Source organism: Parus major, chromosome 5, assembly GCF_001522545.3.
Source record: "Parus major isolate Abel chromosome 5, Parus_major1.1, whole genome shotgun sequence".
Taxonomy (NCBI): domain Eukaryota; kingdom Metazoa; phylum Chordata; class Aves; order Passeriformes; family Paridae; genus Parus; species Parus major.
In genome coordinates, this window is record NC_031774.1 from 36,410,447 (window position 1) to 36,430,361 (window position 19,915).

The following is a 19,915-nucleotide window of genomic DNA, read 5'->3' on the forward strand; positions in this document are numbered from 1 at the left end:
AAAGAAGACAGCTGCTCATGCTGTGATATGCGCTAAACAGCCTGAAGGATGGAAAAAAATATATTTGTAGCTCATAATAACTATTGACCTTTCTGATATACAGTGTTCTCTGTGTTAGCTATTCTGTTCTATCAACAGTGAAGATTGAACATGACTTTTTAATAGAAAACATGGGGTTTCAAGCTGCTTTCACAAAGGTGTTTATGTATTGTTATTTTGTATTGTAGTACAAAGACTAAGTCCTGATGCCCTTTGTCTGACATCGTGTTTGTCGTAAAAAAGCCCCACTGTTACTGACTGTTTCATATGAGGAATTGGCTCATAACCATTTTATGGTCGTGATAAAAGCATTGCTCCACTAGATCCAGAACACAGGTATTGAAAATAGAATCCCCCAAATATCCCAGCAGCACAAAAGGTATTTTCTGAAGAAATAGATTCCTCAAGTGGCTATATTTTCAGGGAATTCCACTAAGACTTCAAACACTCACTTTTTGTATTCATACTGTTGTTCCTTGGCATACTCAGCCTGCTGCATAATGGCTTTTGCTGGATGTAATGTGCTCCCAAAGAGTATCTTTATGACGCTCCTTTTTTTCTCTTGAACTTTCCCACTGCTTAGTTGCTAAGTACAGACACATCCACTAGTAGCAGCTTGACTTTGGCACTTGTGTATGTTTCCCCAGAGTGGGATCATCCAAACATCAACTTTGCAGTGTGAGGTAACTCAGCTGCTCTCCTTTCCCTCAGGGAAAAGCTTCACCAAAAAAGCACCTCCCATTTGGCATATGAAAATCTGGAAAGAAACCTCTTTATTGTGCTTTTTAAGCCCAAGCAGGCTGGCAATGTTAAGCAACATCAGAAGGGACTTTTTAATGTTTGTTGGAGGTGTTTTTATGCCATGTGCTGGGAAGGAACTTTAGTGGGCCATTATTGGCAGCTCTAAACCACAGTTATTTTCACAGCTATGCTCTGTAGTGTCAGTTAATGATTCACAAGTTACTAGGCAAGAGCAGGAAACTAGCAAGAAAGAAAAAATACCCTTGGTTCTTCTAGCACAGGAAAGAGGGGGAACAACACCAGCATTTAATGGCAGTTTTGTGCTGAAACAAAATGCTCTAAATTGTTTATAATAAGCTGCTCAGTAAGGATAATGATCATTTAAGTCGTGGAAACCAGCCACATCTCAAAGGAGATTAAACATCTAGTCCTCTATTCCTCACAGGACCATAAAGCCTTGGGGAATTCAGTGAAGTTTTTACCCTCAAAACTAGTCAGTGTCTTCTTTTTTTTTTTTTTCCCCTTTGTTGTTTCCTCATTTCCCAGTTTCTTTTCTCCATAAACATTCCTTCAAAGAGGAGAGATGCACTCTTTTTTATAATACTACACTTTCCTAATATCAGGACCTCTCCCATCCATTGGGTGTGTCCTGTTTCAAACTTTATTAGAATTGCTGCAAAGTAAACAGCAAAGAAATTATATCACTGCACTAATTTTTTTGGGGACTTTCACTGAACCTTGAAAATGTACGAGCATTGCTGACCTCATAGTAAACCAAGTCAACAGGTCAGGTCAGATTATTTATTCCGTTGCTTGAAATAAATTAACCTTAGATGTAAAAGTGTAAAGGGAAGTCTGAGCTTCATATGCAGGATGATTTATGTACCACTCACTCGCAAGACCATAGCAGCTCTTTGAGAGTTGTTCCGGTCTATTGGACGAGTATGGGTACATTTGGGATTGAAGCCCACTAGACTATAACATTTCCAAATGCTTTTCAGAGTTAAAGTTTCCTACCATGATTAGTTCTGTTAATATCAAATCTTTATTATGTTGTTTTCAAACAGACAAAAAAGCTCTGTGTCTTTCATAGATCACTGACATACCAAAATTTGTTGTGAAATCTGTCTTTTAATGTTATAGTGTAAAAAAAAATCTTATTTATAATTTCATCCTGTCAATACTTTATTTATAGCTCTGTCCTGGCTCTCAACTCATTCTTTGTTCTTCCAGATATGTAAAGTGTTCTGTGGGATAAAGTTTACATGGCAAGTAAACTGCATATGTTGGGAATTAATAGCCTGATATTTCTAGACTGGAAATAAATATAGACTGGAAATAAGAATAAATAGAAAGAGATGCACAAGAAGGAAAGCTTTGAGGCATTAAATAAAGTAGTACTTGACCCTATCCTGGGCTGCATCCAGAGCAGCGTGGGCAGCAGGGCAGGGAGGGGATTCTGCCCCTCTGCTCTGCTCTGCTGAGACCCCTCCTGCAGTGCTGCACCAGCTCTGGGGTGCCAGCACAGCAAGGACATGGGACCTGCTGGAGAGAGTCCAGAGGAGGTCACACGGATGATCAGAGGGATGGAACAACTCTCATACTAAGAAAGGCTGAGAGAATTCAATTATTCAGTCTGAAGAAGAGAAGGCGCTGGAGAGGGAGTTTTTACAAGGGCATGAAGTGGCCGGACAAGGGGGTGTGGTCATAAACTGAAGGAGATTTGATTTAGATTAGATATGAGGAAAAAATTCTTTACCATGAGAAAGGTGGACACTTTGCCAAGAAGCTGTGGATGCCCCATCCCTGAGAAGTGTTCCAGGCCATGTAGGATGTGCCCTGAGCAACCTGGCTAGTGGAAGGTATCCCTACCCTTGGCTGGGGGGTGGGAACTAGACAGTCTTTAAGGTCCCTTCCAACGCAAACCATATTACGATTCTGTGACTATTAATTCAATAAGGATAGTTCAGATTATTTTGGTTCTTCAAGGATAATAGAACATTCAAAAATAATACTAGGAAATGCCAGCCATGGAGTTTTTACTTCAATTTCTCCTGCATGAGTATAGTCAGTACATGGGCATAGTTGAATTAGAAAGCAGAGTAAGCTCATTATATATATATATATATATATATATATCTTATATTGCAGGATAACTTTACAAAGCATGGTTTATTTCTCTGCAGATCCAGACATTTTTGTGCCCAAATTATAGCACGCATGTAGATCAGATATTAAACATGTTCTCTCACTTTCTTGGCTGTTGTAACTAAATTCACTGCTACCTCACTGAGTTGTATTTTGCCAGAATGCATGGACTTGTATCACATGTAAAAACTTGAATATATCTGAGTTAGTCTCTTGTTCTCCCAGCTGCAAACATCTAAGCTGAACAGCATGTACCATTACATGTGTACCATAGCCCAGTAATTACAGTGATTATAAAAATAGCCATATCTCTAGATGTAAATATATATAGCATATTCTTTAAAAATTGTGAAAGAAATTCAATAAATATATTACATGTAATGTTTCAATGTAAATTGCTTGCAAAAAATTAAGGATTTTACATAAGATAAACTAGGCCATACTCTCAGTTGTTGGATCTGGAAAATTTGGAAAGAGTAGGGAAAAAAACAATAAATTAAAAACATTAAAAGATCTAGCTTTCAATAGAAGTGTGATAGCATTTAAAGTTTATATGTCTTTGAATTTCTAATAGGCTTGTAAGTCATAAAAAGTGAATTGTCTTCATCTTGGAGGTAAGGTGACAAAAAAGAACGGTTTATTATCGTGTCTGAAAACATTACCTAGATATAAATTCTTTATAAGAAGTCATTTTTCTTTCTGTTTCTTTTGAAAGAGCTGCCCTGAATCTTTGCCTTTTTAATGATGCCTTATCCAGATTTCAGTATTACTCCCCCTATGTAAAGAAAAGAATTGAACTAAGTCACCTAAAATCTGAGTCCAATTCTTGACTTCTTCAGTGTTTCAGTAAATAGCAAAACAGAAATTTTATGAGTTTTACCCAGTCACCTGCAAGTACCACGAATTTCAGATCCAAATCTGGTTAATCAGGATTTCAAGTTCCTGTTTATAACTGGGACAGCTTAAAGCAAAAATATTATTCCCCCTTTTAGAAACAGTATTGCTTTGGAAGAATGAATGAGCCTCTGCCACCCAAAATGTTAAATAAGTAGTTCATATAGTCCTTGATTTTGTGAGATGAGCACACTGGTGAGACCAAGAGAGCACCTATAGAACTTGCTAGCTCTGTGCTCTTTGTTGGTCTCCAGGCAGGCTGCCAGTGTCCATAAATAGTCAAAGTGGTTCATCCAAGTAATCCAGGAATCTTCAGCAGTTTCCTAAAACAAATTTTAGCTTCTAATACTTGCCCATGTTCAGCCTGAACCCACTTCACTTAAAACCATTCATTTGCACAATTGCTAAGTATAATAACTTGCACTTACTGGATATAAATTGTCTTGTAGCTTTTGAAATTTATTTATTGGGTTAGTAGCTGTGAAAATCTTTTCATTTACAAAATGATCAAATTTGATCTCTAAGATCCTGAGAGAGAATGATCTTGGAAAAAGTGATTTTTTTTGAGAGTCACTTTTCTGCTTAAAGGCAGTTAGGTACTCAAGGTTAAATTTTCTTATTCTTTTAATGCCTGGTTACAGACAATAAACTGCACAGAAGAAACAGAAACATTTAACAACTGCATGTATTCCAACTGAAAATGATAGATTTGTATTACCTAATTATTCATCTGAAAATAATGATTCTCAGTTCCCTATGAAAAGGTTTATAAGACTTCAAGAAAATGTGAGAAGAGGTTTGGAAGTGTAGAAGATAACAGGAAAAGAGCTCCCTTTTTCTTAATGTTTTGTATGTTCTCTTTCTTTGTTTCTCTTTCATGAGCTGGCTGCATAGTTGGTGTTTGAGAATGTCTTTTCAAAAATGTATGGACACATGTTTTCAAGGAAGTGAAATGAAAGCAAGGTGAAAGCTTCTTAAAATGGAACAAAATCCAGAAAATCCTTTATGTTAAACCATATGGTACTTTTTTCCACCAATGTCAAATTCCTTGTTGGTGTTTGGTTTTCCTTCTACAACTTCCTGTCTTCCTAAGAAGGAGAAGCCTATATTTTCTCTGTTTGGCATGCAAAAATCCATTTTTCTCCTCTCAATTATTTTTAATGCATGTCAAGAAAAAAAACCCAGAAGTTGGTGAACATTATTCAGCCTACTGTGGCAGCTTTTTGTTATTTAAGACATAAATCAAATGTGGAACTTCTTTTTTTCCTAGGGGACAAATTGTTTATATGAATTTGAATGTGCTTGTGAATCACTCATAGGGACAGTACTTGTGCTATTGCTGTGTGAGAACAATTATTTGCATTGGTTTGCATTGTTTTGCTCTATAGCATTAAAGTAGTCAGACTGCACACAGGTGTAGAGTACCACTGCAGATTCCTGCAGGATTAGAGCCATGGACCTCCAGGCAGCTATGGACGTGTTTATGGCCCATCAGAAGAATCAGAGCTCTTCCAGCATGTGAAGTTAAACAATGCATGACTGGTTTGTACGGTCTGGGGCCAAGATTATCCCCAAAGCAAAGCCCATTGAAAGATCAGAGATACAGGGTTTGCTCACAAAGAAATTCTTAGAATCACAGAAGTTCACAGAATCACAGAATATTCTGAACTGGAAGAGACCCACAAGTGCAAAGCCTTAGTGAATGGCCATACAGGGGTCAAACCCACAACCTTGGCATTGCTGGCACCATACTCTGACCAACAGAGCTAATCTCAGTAAATTAAGATAACAAAATAGTTTTGTGAATTGGCTGCTGTTTCATAATACCTTCCCATTTGCCTCTGTGGCTCTTAAGCTTTTTAACATTTGTGACACTTCCGTATGCGTACAGTGGATTGCAGCTTCATTCGCTTTGAAATGGAAAATGCATTCCTTGTGTCTAGAAATCTCATCCTGCATTATCAGCTTTGGGAGTGGAAAGAGAAGAAGTTTATTCCTTTAGTAGTATCTGCTGAAGATGTTTAAGGGCAGACAAAGGCAAGTGCTTTCCCAACAGAGTACACAATTACCTGCTTTGCAAAGACAACCCAGACTTATTTTTTATACTTCTAAGTCTGACAGTGTAAAATACTTTAATTCACATGCAGTAAGCACTGACTTTTATCACATAATTAGCATTCTGAACTCACAGTTTCAGAAGTTTATAACTCAACAGTAGGTTTAAACTCACTAAATTCAACCCAGAAGCCTTATTTTTCAGTGTAAAAATACACATTTTTGTTTCTACAGTATCAAGCCAAGTGGACCTTGTTTATATCAGGCTTTTTTTAAGGTTTGCGATTATATATATATATATATATATATATATATATTTTAATCAAGAATTAATTGCTAAAGTTTCATTTCGATTTTCCTCAGATTGCAAGTCTGCTTTGACATAATTAAAAAGAATTGAAAAGGGTCATTGATAGTCATTTAAAACCAACTCCTGAGAACTCATAATGGACCACATTCCATATATTCCTGTGCAAATCTCACTGACATCGGCGGATCTGTTCTGTACACATCCTATTTTTAAAATCCTGCATGCATAATCACCATCAGCATTGTTACAGTATCTACCGTAGGTGGGTGCAACTCTGAATGCAGATTTGCACTGTCAGCCCTAATGGTTCTCTCTTGAGAGAAATTCAAAATGCTGTTCATAAGCTGTTCTGGACTTTTAGGTAACTAATCCCATCTCCCACGTACACTCTCAGATACTTTTTGTTAAAGAAAATCAAACACTCCAGAATACATATTTATATGACATTGTTCCAGTCTGTTGGATAAAATATGTGCATTTTATAACATTCACTTAAAGAGATGTATAGGTTTGTAGATAGTATAATAACAACAAAATGATGTTAATCTTATGATATATCATTAAATGAGCCCAAAAAATGCCAATGCCAAGTTCACTTTACTGCGTGTCTGTTGTTATTCTTTCTTTTGTTTAACTGTGTATGAAGGAGAAATTTTAATTTCCATTTTTGTGGGAGAATGGTACATACATATTAGAGCCTGATCTTTTTTTTGAGCATAAGATATTGTGTGTTTAATTAACATTACTTCTGTATGTATGTTTAGGTAATTACCATTAGAACACAGGAGGACATATTGTACATACTGCCTGTGCTATAGCATAATGTACTGGACTACAACAACTACACTTGTTAAGCTGATTTTAGCATTTCTTCACACAGCAGGAAGCACCCATGCTGTGGTTTCTTAATGTACTCTTTAACTACTGCACTGTACTGTACAATAAAAATAATAATTAATTATGATGCTCATCTTACCACTACTGCTGCTATCCGGGTGACTTTGGCTGCTGTTTCAGGGTTTCACTGTCCCACACCCTGAAACATACCTTTCCCTTCAGATTTTTATTTCTTATGTGATATTGCTGAACAGAGCTGAATTTTTTGAGGACAGGTTTGTTGCATGGATTGTGATGGCTTCACATTTGTTCAGGTCTCCAAGGACCCGCACCAATAAATGTGAAAGAGACAACAGCAGAATGGCATACTTTCCCATTTCCACCAGGATGAAAAAAAATACTCTAAATTAAGTCTAACCTTAAATGTATAATCTGTCCTTGGGAGAAAAAAAAAAAAAGGATATAGCATCTTCAAGCTCTTGGCATCCCTTACGAGAAAAAATTGGTTCTAAGGGTCTCTGATCTTGTGTTTTAGTAAAATAGAACTGCACGGCTGACTGACAGTTCTGATCTAAAGCATTTACGTTTAAGTTTTGATCTCTCTGCTTTTGATTAAAACTAATGAGCTCATTTAATTCAAAATGGGAATCTCTGATAAGAGAAATAAGGTTGATGTGATTGGATTAGAGGGGCAAATTAAACTCTTAGAGCAGAAGTTTGTGCTTATACAGTGTATTAAAAAGCTGTTGGCGTATTATGGTGTGTTAGATGATGAGAAAAATTTCATAGTAATTCATATTTAATCAGAAGAAATGAAAGTACTAAATATAACATGGCTCTGCTTTTCCCTCGAGTGATAAAGAGCTGTACATTTAAAATGACATCGAATTCATGCTCTCTAAAACAAAAAATCTTAAGAGACACACTAAAGAAAGGGGCACTGTTGTCAGTTACCACAATAGAGCTGAAATGTCACAAACACCAGACAAGTTGACCACATTAAATCAAGGACAATTCAATATAATCCTTAGCTCACAAGCAAGTTCTTGCATTTCTGTTGGCTGCGTAACAAATGCATTTTAAATACTTAAACACTTTCTACTAGTAGTTTGTATGGTTCTCCTAAACAATAGAAGTACAGTTTCAAAATATTTTTTATTCCTTGTTAATTCCTCACTGAAACTGACTTTTATCTCCAGTAATGCCTGTTTATTGTAAGCTGCTCCAGAATTTTCCCATTAACAGTATTTTGGGGATAAGTTGATTATCAGGGCTAAAAAATAGGAATCATAAAGACTATATAAAGAATACCTCAGTGCTGATGCTGTTTTATCATGGCTTATACTGTCTTAAGTATTTTAAATAGTTGCAGTTAAGGGAGGGAGAAGTGCAGGAAGCACAGGTGAGAGCTATATTAGTTGTGAGCAAGTAATATCCCTTCAGTTGGACTAAAAAGACATTTCATTAATGACTAATTAATCGATATATGATGACAATAATAATAATATGTCATTTACTTGAAAAGTCTTGCCTTCTGGTTGTTTAATAGTTTATTGATAGTAAAGGCCCCAGTTTCCCCTCAGTAATGTGGAAACCAAGGCACAAATCCAGCAGTGACTCAGGTATCACTGCAGGGAGTGAGATGAGGGAATAAAAATCTGCAGAATTTGCAGTTTATTTCAGCAAAGAATTGCTAGCTAAGTGAAAGTTTGCCTTTCAAAAAATACTGATGAACAGTTTTCAAAACAATGTCATACACTCCAGCAACATACCCTCCAACTCTAGTCATAACTAAATTGTGCAAGAAAGAGTTAATGAGACAAATCTCTGTTAAAAATTCTATGGGAAAAATAACTTGAAAATGAGACATACTGAGTATATGTATATTTTTGTAATTTCTTTTTTGCTAAATAAACATTTTCTAAATGAGGTAAATTGATTACAACACTCTTAGCATCCATCAGTCATTTATTTTTAGTGAGTTCAAGGGTTGCACCTGAAAAATAGCTTAGAGGGAATGTATAAAATCTAAATTATGTGTATATGTATTTTTTCTATTCCCTAGTGGAATCTACAAACCCCAGTTTGCTAACCACTGACAACACTCTAGAGCGCTCTTTTTTCATCCGAATGAAATCTACACTGACCAAGCGAGGAGTGCACATCAAATCATCAGGATACAAGGTAAGGGTTGCACTGCAGCATGAAATATTGAAATCTTGAAATTATGTTCATTCATGTTCCAGGAACACCTCAATAGACAGAGAGAGGAGCTATTTCACATTTGCATGTGGCTCATTCCTTTTGTTGAAGAATAATTAATACGTATTTCTAGCCTGAGGTTTGCCTTTTGTACTGCACTTCCATTAAATTGATCGTTATTATGATCAATGTTGATGATAACAGCATGATAGCCTTCAAAAGAACAACACTTCCAAAGTTATCTTTTACCAAAGAAGGTGAGTCAGAGTAACATCACTTCTCCCACAGTGGAAAATTACTGCTCATTTTGTTGGACTGTTAGTCATCTTTGGGTTATGTTTTTTTCCCAGAGAGGTAGGATTTCTTGATGCAGGCAGCATGCTATTTCATTTTGCTGCCATTCCAGCTGTAGGAAAAAACAAGCCACAATGAGTACTTTTCCACCATTTTTCTTTCATTGTCTGTCTGAGGGGCATCTGCTGCTGGGGATCATATTTGCTGGATTTCAGACTCTTTTAAGATATCAAAGTCTCTTGTTCCTTATCAGCAGTAATCTCATTTTTCTTCAGTCGTATATCGCTCATAGCGCCTGTAGCTATCACTGGCTTTGCAGTATACTAAAACTAGAAGGAATAGCCCATTTTTAACATTGTCAACTTGTGGAATGAAATATGTCATCCATTAAGTTTTTTACAAGATAAAAGAGTGGTGCAAGAAGGTAAGTCTGAGACTGTGTGGGTATTTAAAGAAGTTGCTCGTCAATGTTCATTTAAAAGCTTTCACAACCATTTTGTTTCAGTTCTCAGAGGAAGATTTAGAGAAGCTTTAAAGTAAAATCCCCCCAATTCACTTTTCCCAAAAAATTCCCAAGAATATAGTATTGTGGTAGCTACCTGAGAAGTCAAAATCTAGCAGAAACATCTTCTTGCAGAAGGACTGGGAATCCTTCTCTTTGATGATTAATCAAAATTATTAAAGTTGTTGCTAGTAGAAGTTTTAAGACCAAAGCTGTGGTTTTCTTAAGGCATTACAAGTTTTGATCTGTGTCCTCTTTAATTGTCAGCACCTGTAAAAATTCACTGAGTACTTGTTCATGCATACAAGTCTGGGGAGGTATCAAGACCAGGAAATGTACTGACACTGGAATGTCTTAGGAAAAAGGAGAATGAATGAATAAAATGAATGGATGAATTAATTAATTGGCACCTCATGGAGTCATAGAACAGTTTGGGTTGGAAGGGATCTTAAAGCTCATCTAGTTCAAACCTCCCTGGCATGAGCAGGGACACCTCCCACCAGACCAGGTTGCTCACAGCCCCATCGACCTGGCCCTGAGCAATTCCAGGGATGGGATATACACCACTTCTCTGGAAAATCAGTTCCAGTATCTCATCTCCCTCACAGCAAAGAATGTCTTCCTCGTATCTAATCTAAACCTACCGTCTTTCAGTTCCAGGCTGAACAACCCCAGTTCTTTCAGCCTTTCTACCAACCACATAGGAAAGACTTTCCATCCCTCTAAATAGTTTCATGGCCCTACTCTGGTCTGTGTCCTTGCTGTGTTGGGCACCCCAGAGCTGGATGCAGCACTCAGGTGGAGGTCTCACCAGAATGGAGTAGAGGGGGAGAGTAGTCACCACCCTGGCTCTGCTGTCCACACTTCTTTGGATGCAGCCCAGGACGTGTTTGGCTCTCTGGGCTGTGAACGCACCTTGCCAGGTCATGTCCCGCCTCTCATCCCCCAGCATCCCAAAGTCCTTCTCAGGGCTGCTGTCCATCCATTCTACATCCAGCCTGTATTCATGCTTGGGATTGCCCTGGCCCAGGGACCTTGCACTTGTCCCTGCTGGACAAAGTTAGACTGACAGCTTGTTTTGCTGGATATTTTTGATGCAGTAATAATGGGTAAACATAGGGAATTTATCTGTGGATTTTGTAGTCTCACTTTTTTTGCCAGATCTAGGTAGGAACATAAGGAAGACGTGTGAATGACTCTGTCATTCTCTTTCTTGGACTCCTGACAATCTGATTTTAGTCTAGCATCAGAATAGGACATATAAGCTGGCTTCACAAGGTGGGGTTTTTACTCATTATGATACAATTTTTGAAATTCACAATAGACCCTTGGCTCGAAAGACATGGTAATGTCTATAATATAAACACAATTCAATTTCTCTTAGAATTGCTAATGCCTCATGGAAGCATTTAAAACCATAACTGAGATGTCACAAATACACCAAAATTAGTTTTGAAAGATTGGATATCATTTTTTAGGCAGTTTTTCCTGAACAAAATTAATGGATAAAAAGAAAAAGTATGAGAGCCAACAAAACTGCCTGTAAATAAAACATTGGGGTTTTTCCAAATTTTTTCATTAAGCAAGTCAGCTCGAATAAAATTGCATAAACAGTGTACAAGCCCTAGGCAGGTGTAAAAATAGATGTGCAGTTCTTCTGCTTTTTGATGTTTTTAAGAATTTTGTAACTGGCAGTATTTGGCTGAATTCAACTGTGTCCAGCAATATGAATTGCACTCTGACAATTTTTCAAAAACATGGTTATTGGCACTCCGTGTTTGATGGAAGGATCATTATCCACGGCCACAGTGAGCCCCAGAAAAATAGTACATTCATTTTAGCAGAGTTGGATCAAGTGAATCTCCTTTTAAGTGAGTTTTAAGAACTGCCATGTTTAAACATTCTTGTCAGTTGGTGTATCAGACAAGCATAATAAAACTGAACCGCTACAGTAAATGTCACTTTTAGGAATCTTAGTCATTGATTTCTGAAAGTCCAGTACTAGAACAAGCTTAAGGCCTCTTGAATTCATTAAGGTATATATCTTATCAAAATTAAGAAAGATTCATGAGCCTTGTGGATGTACATCTATAAGAAATTATCACCTGGGAAGATCGTGGGAAAAGCTGGCTAAGTTCTGCATCAGAGCTCTCTGGAAGTACTTCAGTACTTCCTCAGGAAACCCTATGCCAGCTGGGATCATGGGCAGCAGAGTTCCTGCAGGAAATCCTGGTGGAGCAAGCTGACTAAGGAGTCACTGTCTCGCACCTTCAGAACAGAAGAGAGCACTGAATTTTCCATCTGTAAAGTGCAAGGGCTCTCAGCTAACACCTTCCCTTGAGCTCTTGTAAGGGGATTCAGGTGTAACCCCCAAATCAGCACACAACCATTCATCGGGAGCAGTGTGCTAGGAACTTGTCTGTGTTGCGAGTCAGATTTTAGCTCCCTCAAAGGTATTCAGCTCCCCGTGGATTCAGTCCTCCTGCAATGACAAATTCTTTTCATCGTTGTGAAGTGGTTGCGTCCTAACTGACCCAAACTCTTGCTGAGCTCAGAACCACATTGTCATTTTGCCTTGCTTTGAGGACTGCTGGTGAATGTTTCCTGTAGACAGCAAATGATCGAGTTGGTCCACAAGGTGCTTAGTCAATTTTCAGAATGAGTGGTCCCTGCCTTAGCAGAATCACATAAAAGTGAAAGCAGTCCAAGACTGAAACTGATTAATCATCCAGGTTGATCTAGTGAAAGCTAATTTTCTGTAAAAAGAGATGTTGAAACAAAAAGCAGACTGATAAATTTACACATATGTATGCCTCAAAAAAACCCTGCTCTAGACAATTCTGACATGAGATGAACCTGTTTATAGGCCCTTCCTGGACTGATACAGCTAGCTGTGAATTACACATAAAGATGGAGGCAATGACTTTTTTCTATGAATTATGTTACCTTAAAAGTGTAAGTGGAAAAGCGATTACATGATTAATCCTTCCTCTCTCTTTCCCTTTCATTGTTCCCTAGCACTTTCCTTGAATTAGAATTTCCCATTCTTAATGTTCTTAGGCTCAGAGACTTGCAGGAAAGAAGTTTACATATGGTACTAGAGAGTTATTAATTTTTCAGTTAATAAATTTAAAATCTTTAAAAACAGTGAAATAAGATTTAGTAAACTGATAAAACACATGGAAAACAAATAAAAATTTAAAAAATTATAATTCCATTCACTGCAAAATTCAGAATGTATTACCATTGCAGCTGTTGTCTGAGATACATGCTGGAGGGACTTACTGTTCTCCACTGAAAATGTAACACATCTTCCTTTTTTTCAATATTTATTTTTTCATCAGTGAAACATGGTTTTGTGTTGAATTTTGATTTTATCTTTCTTTTACCTCCTTTTCTATTTGTTTTCCTCCCTTTGAGGGTCACAGTTCTGTCCACTGAAAAGTTTTCCCAACTTCAATTTTTCTACTGTCTGACTTAATCATACATCAAAGCTACTTTTAATTCACAATTACTTTTTTCAGATCCAGTGGTACATTTGCTGTTCCTCTATAGTATACTGTTATTGTTTTGTCATGCTTGCTTGCCTGTCAGCTTGTGCTAGAATTTTCTTTGTTTGAACTTTCATGACCTGATACTGTTCTCTTGAACAAAGCTTAACTAATGGGATCAAGTAGTCAAAGCATCAAACAGCATCAATCAGTAGCTGCCAGGTGTTTACAACCCATCAGCTCTTCAGAGGTGCTAGTATATATCCATACATACTCCTTTACTGTTTTATGGAACAGCACTCTCATTATAAGCTATTCCAGAGGTGGATAAGTAAACACGAGGAGACTGCCTTTTACTGTCGCTCTGGCAATCTCTGAATGTGGTATAGCCAACATCTGTTGCTTCTCCATCTCCCATGAAGCTGGCCTTTAAACATCTTGAAGACCCATCAGGAAAGTTAAGGACATCCCAGAAAAACTTCAGGCTGTCCCTTCCGGTGGACAGAATGCATAAAAATAATTAAATTATATAAATATAAAATAAATAAATATATAAAATAAATAAATAAATTGGTTTGGTAAGTTTAGTTTAGAAATTTGGATGGTTGTTGCACATCTAATTTCTGCAGTTCAGTAATGGAGGATGCAAGTTGGGTAGCTATATCTCATACATCAGTTATATGAGATATATCAAAATACTTTAAATAATACTTAAAGCTTCAGGAAAGTGTATTCACAAATTAGTCTTGTAGTCCTCATTAATATTTTTTCTATTTTTTTTTTACAAGGGTGTCTTTCTACAAACTCATTTAAAATTAAACATTCTCTGAGACTACTCTCAGATTTGGTATTTAAAATCATAAAGTTAGAATTCTTTGAATTACAATTTTGAAGATGGAAATCTAAAATTTTTGTTGAAATTTTATGCCTGTTGTTGTACTACTGTGAGTCTTTTTCATGCTCTTCCTCCCTTTAGTCACTTTTATTTTTTTTTCCTTTTAGAAAAATTTGAGTTGGGCAAGATTTGTAGATCTTAGTTGAGCACTTGAAGTGCAGGTTTTGGCAGAATTTAGATTCATTAATCCAAGATGGCAAGAGAGTCAAAAACTGTGTTAGAAAGACAAAATTAAATTGGACTCACCTTGTGATACTGTTCTCTTGGTTCAATCTGAAATTGAAATGATTGATTCTCATCCAAGTGAAAGATTCACCTGGAATTCAGAAAAAAGAAGTCCCTATTCCAAAATCACTGTAAGGACACAATATGTCATTGCAGATAAACCACCTTCTACTTCAGGGGGATAGGATGGGGGAGGAAAGAGAAGGCAGGGAGTAGTCTAACAATTGGTCCATTTTTCAGAAGTGGCCTTTGTTAGAGATAGATTTCATTTCCTCTTCCAAATGAGGGGATTCACTTACCCCACTTCACAGCTTAGCCTAAATTTTTGCCTCCTCTTCTAATATTTTTCCCCCTTGAAATCTTTTCTGTCAAGTATTTTACTCTGTCCCAGAAAGATGTCCTGACCTTTCTCTGTAGGAAGGAAGAAAACTGCAGAATTTAGTATTTTATCACATGGTTACTGCCACACCTCTTTAATTGAGTGAAGAAGGAATAAGAAACCAACATCAGGAAGCATTATGTGGAGAGTTCTCTAAATGTCAGCACATGCATTCCCCAGACTTTCCAGCCCTGGGAAGACTTAAAGGTAATTTGTCAGTGAGAAAGAACTGATCGAGAATTCACCCATGTAAATCGATGACCTTTTTGTCAAAAGGAAGTCTCTTAGCTAGTAAAGATGCAGCATGACTTGAAAAAGAACAAAATACTAATGGGCCAATCTGAATCTTAAGAAATATCTACTATCTAGGTATAAAGATATGGTTCAAGAAATAATGGTCTGCAACCAGATTAAGAAGACTGCGGTTCATTTTATGCCTTGATATAGGACAGTGAGATTCTATTAGGAGAGCTGTCTGGAAATGCTTGGTTCACACTCAGCATCTAAATACATTAACCAATTTTTTAAGCCTTCAGTAGATATGAATTCCACCTTCTCAAAAAGAAAAAAAAGCAGGACTAAGCATCTTTTAAATGGAATCTATAGCACTGTTCTACCATCTGGAAAAATTAATATATGTTAGGCATTCATTATTGCAGTAGAACTATTGAAATTAACCAGTTAGTGTTATATAAAAGACCTTTTTAATACCTATCTTTTGTACAAGAAAGATTCAAGCTTTGAGCATTCCTCACAATGACTCCAGCTGTCGTACTCCTGACACCTGTATCAGGATGTGTTTCTCCTCAAATGTTGTCTTAAATGTTCAGATGGCCTTAGAGCTGTGGTTTGCTCCAAAATGAATAAAAGGGAAATCAATTCTGAGTTCTGGAAAGAAGGAAAACATAAAATGGAGTTAGCACAGATTGCTTTCTGGGAGATTTTTTATTTTCATGAATTCTATTAAGCAAAGTATAAGGGATATAAAAAGCTAATATTACCACCAAATTAGCAGTAATTGCCTCTGATTCTGGTTTTTAGGCAATATAATTCTGAATCCTCCTTCTTTAAAAATCAGTGGATATAACGGTGTGAGAAAACTCTGGGATCAAGATTTATTCTGACACATAATAAAATATTCAAAACGGACAGAGAGTAGTTCCAAACCAAATCTGGTATTCTTTCAAGAACCAAGTGTTAGTCAGAGAGAAAGAAAATGTTTGATACACTTTCACAAGTAGCACTAATTATCTACATGTGTGAATTCCTGGTGCGGAGTGGGACCCATTGTGGTGTTAATAGCAAAATTCAGTGAATAGGATGAGAGCAGTGGGATCTCAGCAGAGAGGGAACCAGAAAATATCTCTTAACACACATTGGGAGAGCAGAATTGTGCTTCCAGGTAGGAATGCCTACCAAAAAAAAGAGGTCTTCAGTCCACAGTGTTTTCTTAAGTTATCCACCAATGTTGTTTACCACTGTTTATTGCTAATGACCAGAGATCTGCTTTTCATAGGAGCACAGAGAAGCACACACAGCTAAGATTTGCTTTAGGACAGCGAGGTGCTGCTGCTTGCATCTCTGCCTCAATTCACTGTTTTAGAGCTTCTGCCAGTAGATGCTTTGGCCCACCTCTTTTTCATCATTTAAAGATTGTTTTAGATGTGCAAAAGCAGACACTATTAACCTTCTTATCTCTACCACTTCCAGCAGCTCACAACTTTTGTCAAAAGCATGCTGAAAAAATAGGCTCATACAGTGATTTCCACGTTTTTCAAACTTTACCTCTTATGTGCAGTTCTTACCTGTGCAAAGCATTATGTTTTTATTGGCTTTTTCCTGTTGCTTATAAAGTCATTTATATTAATGAATGTACTTGTGCAACACTCATCTGAGTCTGGAAAGTGCTAACATATCAAAATATCAAGCAACTTGCCAAAGATAACAATGGCTGTTTGTGTCAGAGCCAGCTGTGATTACATGCTGTACCTCATCCTTAGATTTTCTTCCTAGTGCATGAATATTGTCAAATCAGCTCTGTGTTCCAGTGCATCACACTTCATTTTCTCAGGCTGGTACTTCCTTTGTTTTGATGATTGCCCTGAATACACAAAATGAGATGCCAAAGAAGTACTCAGACCAGACAGTGTGAAGTTTAGCAGAACTTTCACCAAAACAAACAACCAAAGTTGAAAAAAAAGAAATAAAAACAAAACAAACAGGAAAATATTAACTCCTGCTCTCAACTGGCCTACAACTGACTGCAGAAGAGCTACTCCAAAATTATTTTCCTTAGAAAGAAAACAAAGTAATGTACCAGCAGCAAAACACATTTTCCTGCCCCTTGGATTTAGCCCAGGGGAGCTGCCATTCCTGCCACCTTTCTGTGGGAGAAGAGCAGGGCTGGCAGCATCCACCTCCTCCTCTGGCAGATGGCTTGGCTCCTTGCAAGCTTTGCTGTTCTTATATCAAAAAAACCCAGACTTATATAGACCTTTTTTTTTTCCAATTTGATTAATAATTTTTCATACCCACCATACATGTGTTCACTCTAAAGACTCTACTAACTACTTTGAAGCAATACATATTGTTAGCAAACGTAAAATTGGTAGGAAATCATTAACTGAGGCTCTTTATGTTTGATCAAACTAGAAATATATAGAAAATCAAAATACCACATTTGCTGATGCAGATAGCACCAGTTTGCATCTGCTCTTCACTTTCTGCATGACTAGGTGTTTGCATAAGGTTCAAGCTTTTGGTTCAAAATCCAAACTTACTCATATCTTTTGGTGCCATGTGAAGCAACATTCTTCTGTACTTACTCATGACAAAATGTGAGGAAAAAAAGGCACAGAGCATTTCAGATATGTCCCCCCACAGTGTGCCATATGTAAAGCCAATAGTAGAAGAGGAGCCATCACACGAGGCTTTCATTCCCTGACTTTACCTGGGACAATGACTCCTGGATAATGATCTGGACACTGATGTGCCGGGTTTACCATCTAGAGCAGAAAATTGATCATGAGTGTTTCAGAGCATGTTTCCCAGGGAGGGTTGCTGTAGTGTAAATGTCCTTTCTCTCCACTCTTCAGAGTGTATATTCACCATTATACAATGAAGAAAGCCACTATGCCTCTGTTCCTAGATGTTTAAGCTGCTTCTGTTTAAGTGTTTGAGCGTGCCTCTTGGTTAGTCTGAAGAATGATGTGTGGTTGAGCCCAACTGCTTTACCCTATGGAGAAAGCAGAATATAGATGTTTAGTGGAAAGAGTTTCAGTTTCTCCTTTTTACAGCATCATTAGGAAGCTGTCGTTCTAATAATAGTAATTCCCATTTGACATCATGGAGGTAAAAAGAAATCACTGCTGACATCAAAAATGAGGTGATATTTCAGCAGTATTATTTCACTGAAGATAAAATGGAAGTCTTTATTACTCCCAGTGCTTTTAAAGAAAGCTGAGCTAAGCTTATACTGACCCTAAAGCTTATATACCTTAATGCATCTCTAACAAGTATGAAATAAGAAATTTTAATTTTTACTGCTGCATTTTTTGTCTGTTCCTCCTTAGAACCAAGAATTTTGTGCCTGTTTTAAGGAGAATTATCAGTATCTGAGAATAAGCCTGGAGAGCACAATTATCTTAATTTTCTCCATTACTTAAAATTCATAAAAAATACTGCAAACAAATGAAAACACTAAATAATTACAAGAAGTGCTGATTTTCTTAAGAACTTCATATTGGAGTCTCTACTGAAAATTCATATAAATTGCATAAAGAGGTCTGAGCTCTGAAGAGATTGTCCTAAGGAGGGTTACAAGTTTTATTTCACTTTTTTATTGATAAGTATTTTATTCTCTCTGAACTTCCTGTGCTCAATGTCGTGTGAATTGCTTGCTATTAAAAGGACACAGACAAGGTGTGTTTCATCAGTGGTAAACAATGTTTTTTGCTTTTATTTCTGATAGCACATTAGACCCTCCCGTTCCCCTTTCTCTTGCAGACTTACTCAGTTATAATTCTTGTCTTTGTATGTTTTTCCATCCTAAATCAAATTATATGGCACATCAGTGACTGTCCAAATATACATGGAACAAAGTGTATCCTACTAATATTTGACAATATTTCTAAAGTTTGACATCCATTCTTTTTCTTCTGACTTGTTTGTTAGCTTGCTTGTTTTAGGGGACATTTAGAGAGAAATATACACTGCATAAAATTAAAGCAAAAGGATGCAAGACTGGTGCCTTCAAAACTGATCGTATTACTCCCATCAAAAGAAAGTTCAAGAAATATGTATTCTTCCTATGGTTTCATTTTAGAGAGTTGGTCACATACTTGTAAATAGTGCAAGTCTCCTGTGTACAGCAAGAAAAAACCTGTTTTAAATGTTTCAGTCTTTTCACAATCAAACTCAAGGAGTTTTTGCAATTAAATATGTGGTGGGATCATCGCATTATTTTGTTCCAGGCAAATATGTTGATAACATAACAGTCACAGCTCATCTGCTGTTGAGCTGCTGCTTCTCAGTTCTTCTGAGAAATAAGTTCTGAATTCTTAGAGGCATGAAAATATTTAATAGTTATAAGCCTTTTAAAAATCAAAATTATTAGATACCAGTTACAGTGGAATATTTAAATCTGAAATGAACTCTGCACTATCAACAATGAGACTAAACAAGTCTCATTATGTGCACAAATAATTTGGACATTTTCCCCAAGAATTTGTCGTGCATGAGCAGAATGCTCAATTTTATTTCATGCGACCCGTTTTGTCGCTGCCCGCTCAGCCCTTTTTGCCTCGGCTAGCTGTGGCCGATGTCAGCGGCAGGAGTGGGGAACCAGGCAAGCACTGCGAGGCTCAACCTGGAACCTCCAGAGCTCCTCTGCGCTCTGGCGTTT

At 37.1% G+C, this 19,915-nt stretch overlaps 1 protein-coding gene across 1 annotated transcript in view; it reads left to right on the forward strand.

Annotated features, from left to right (window-relative positions):
• NPAS3 (neuronal PAS domain protein 3) overlaps positions 1 to 19,915 on the forward strand; it is a 589,490-nt gene that overhangs the window by 524,169 nt on the left and 45,406 nt on the right. The window contains exon 6 of the mRNA XM_015632068.2: positions 9,090 to 9,208. Within this exon, the coding sequence (XP_015487554.1) occupies positions 9,090 to 9,208 (119 nt within the window). The remainder of the gene's footprint in view (positions 1 to 9,089; positions 9,209 to 19,915) is intronic.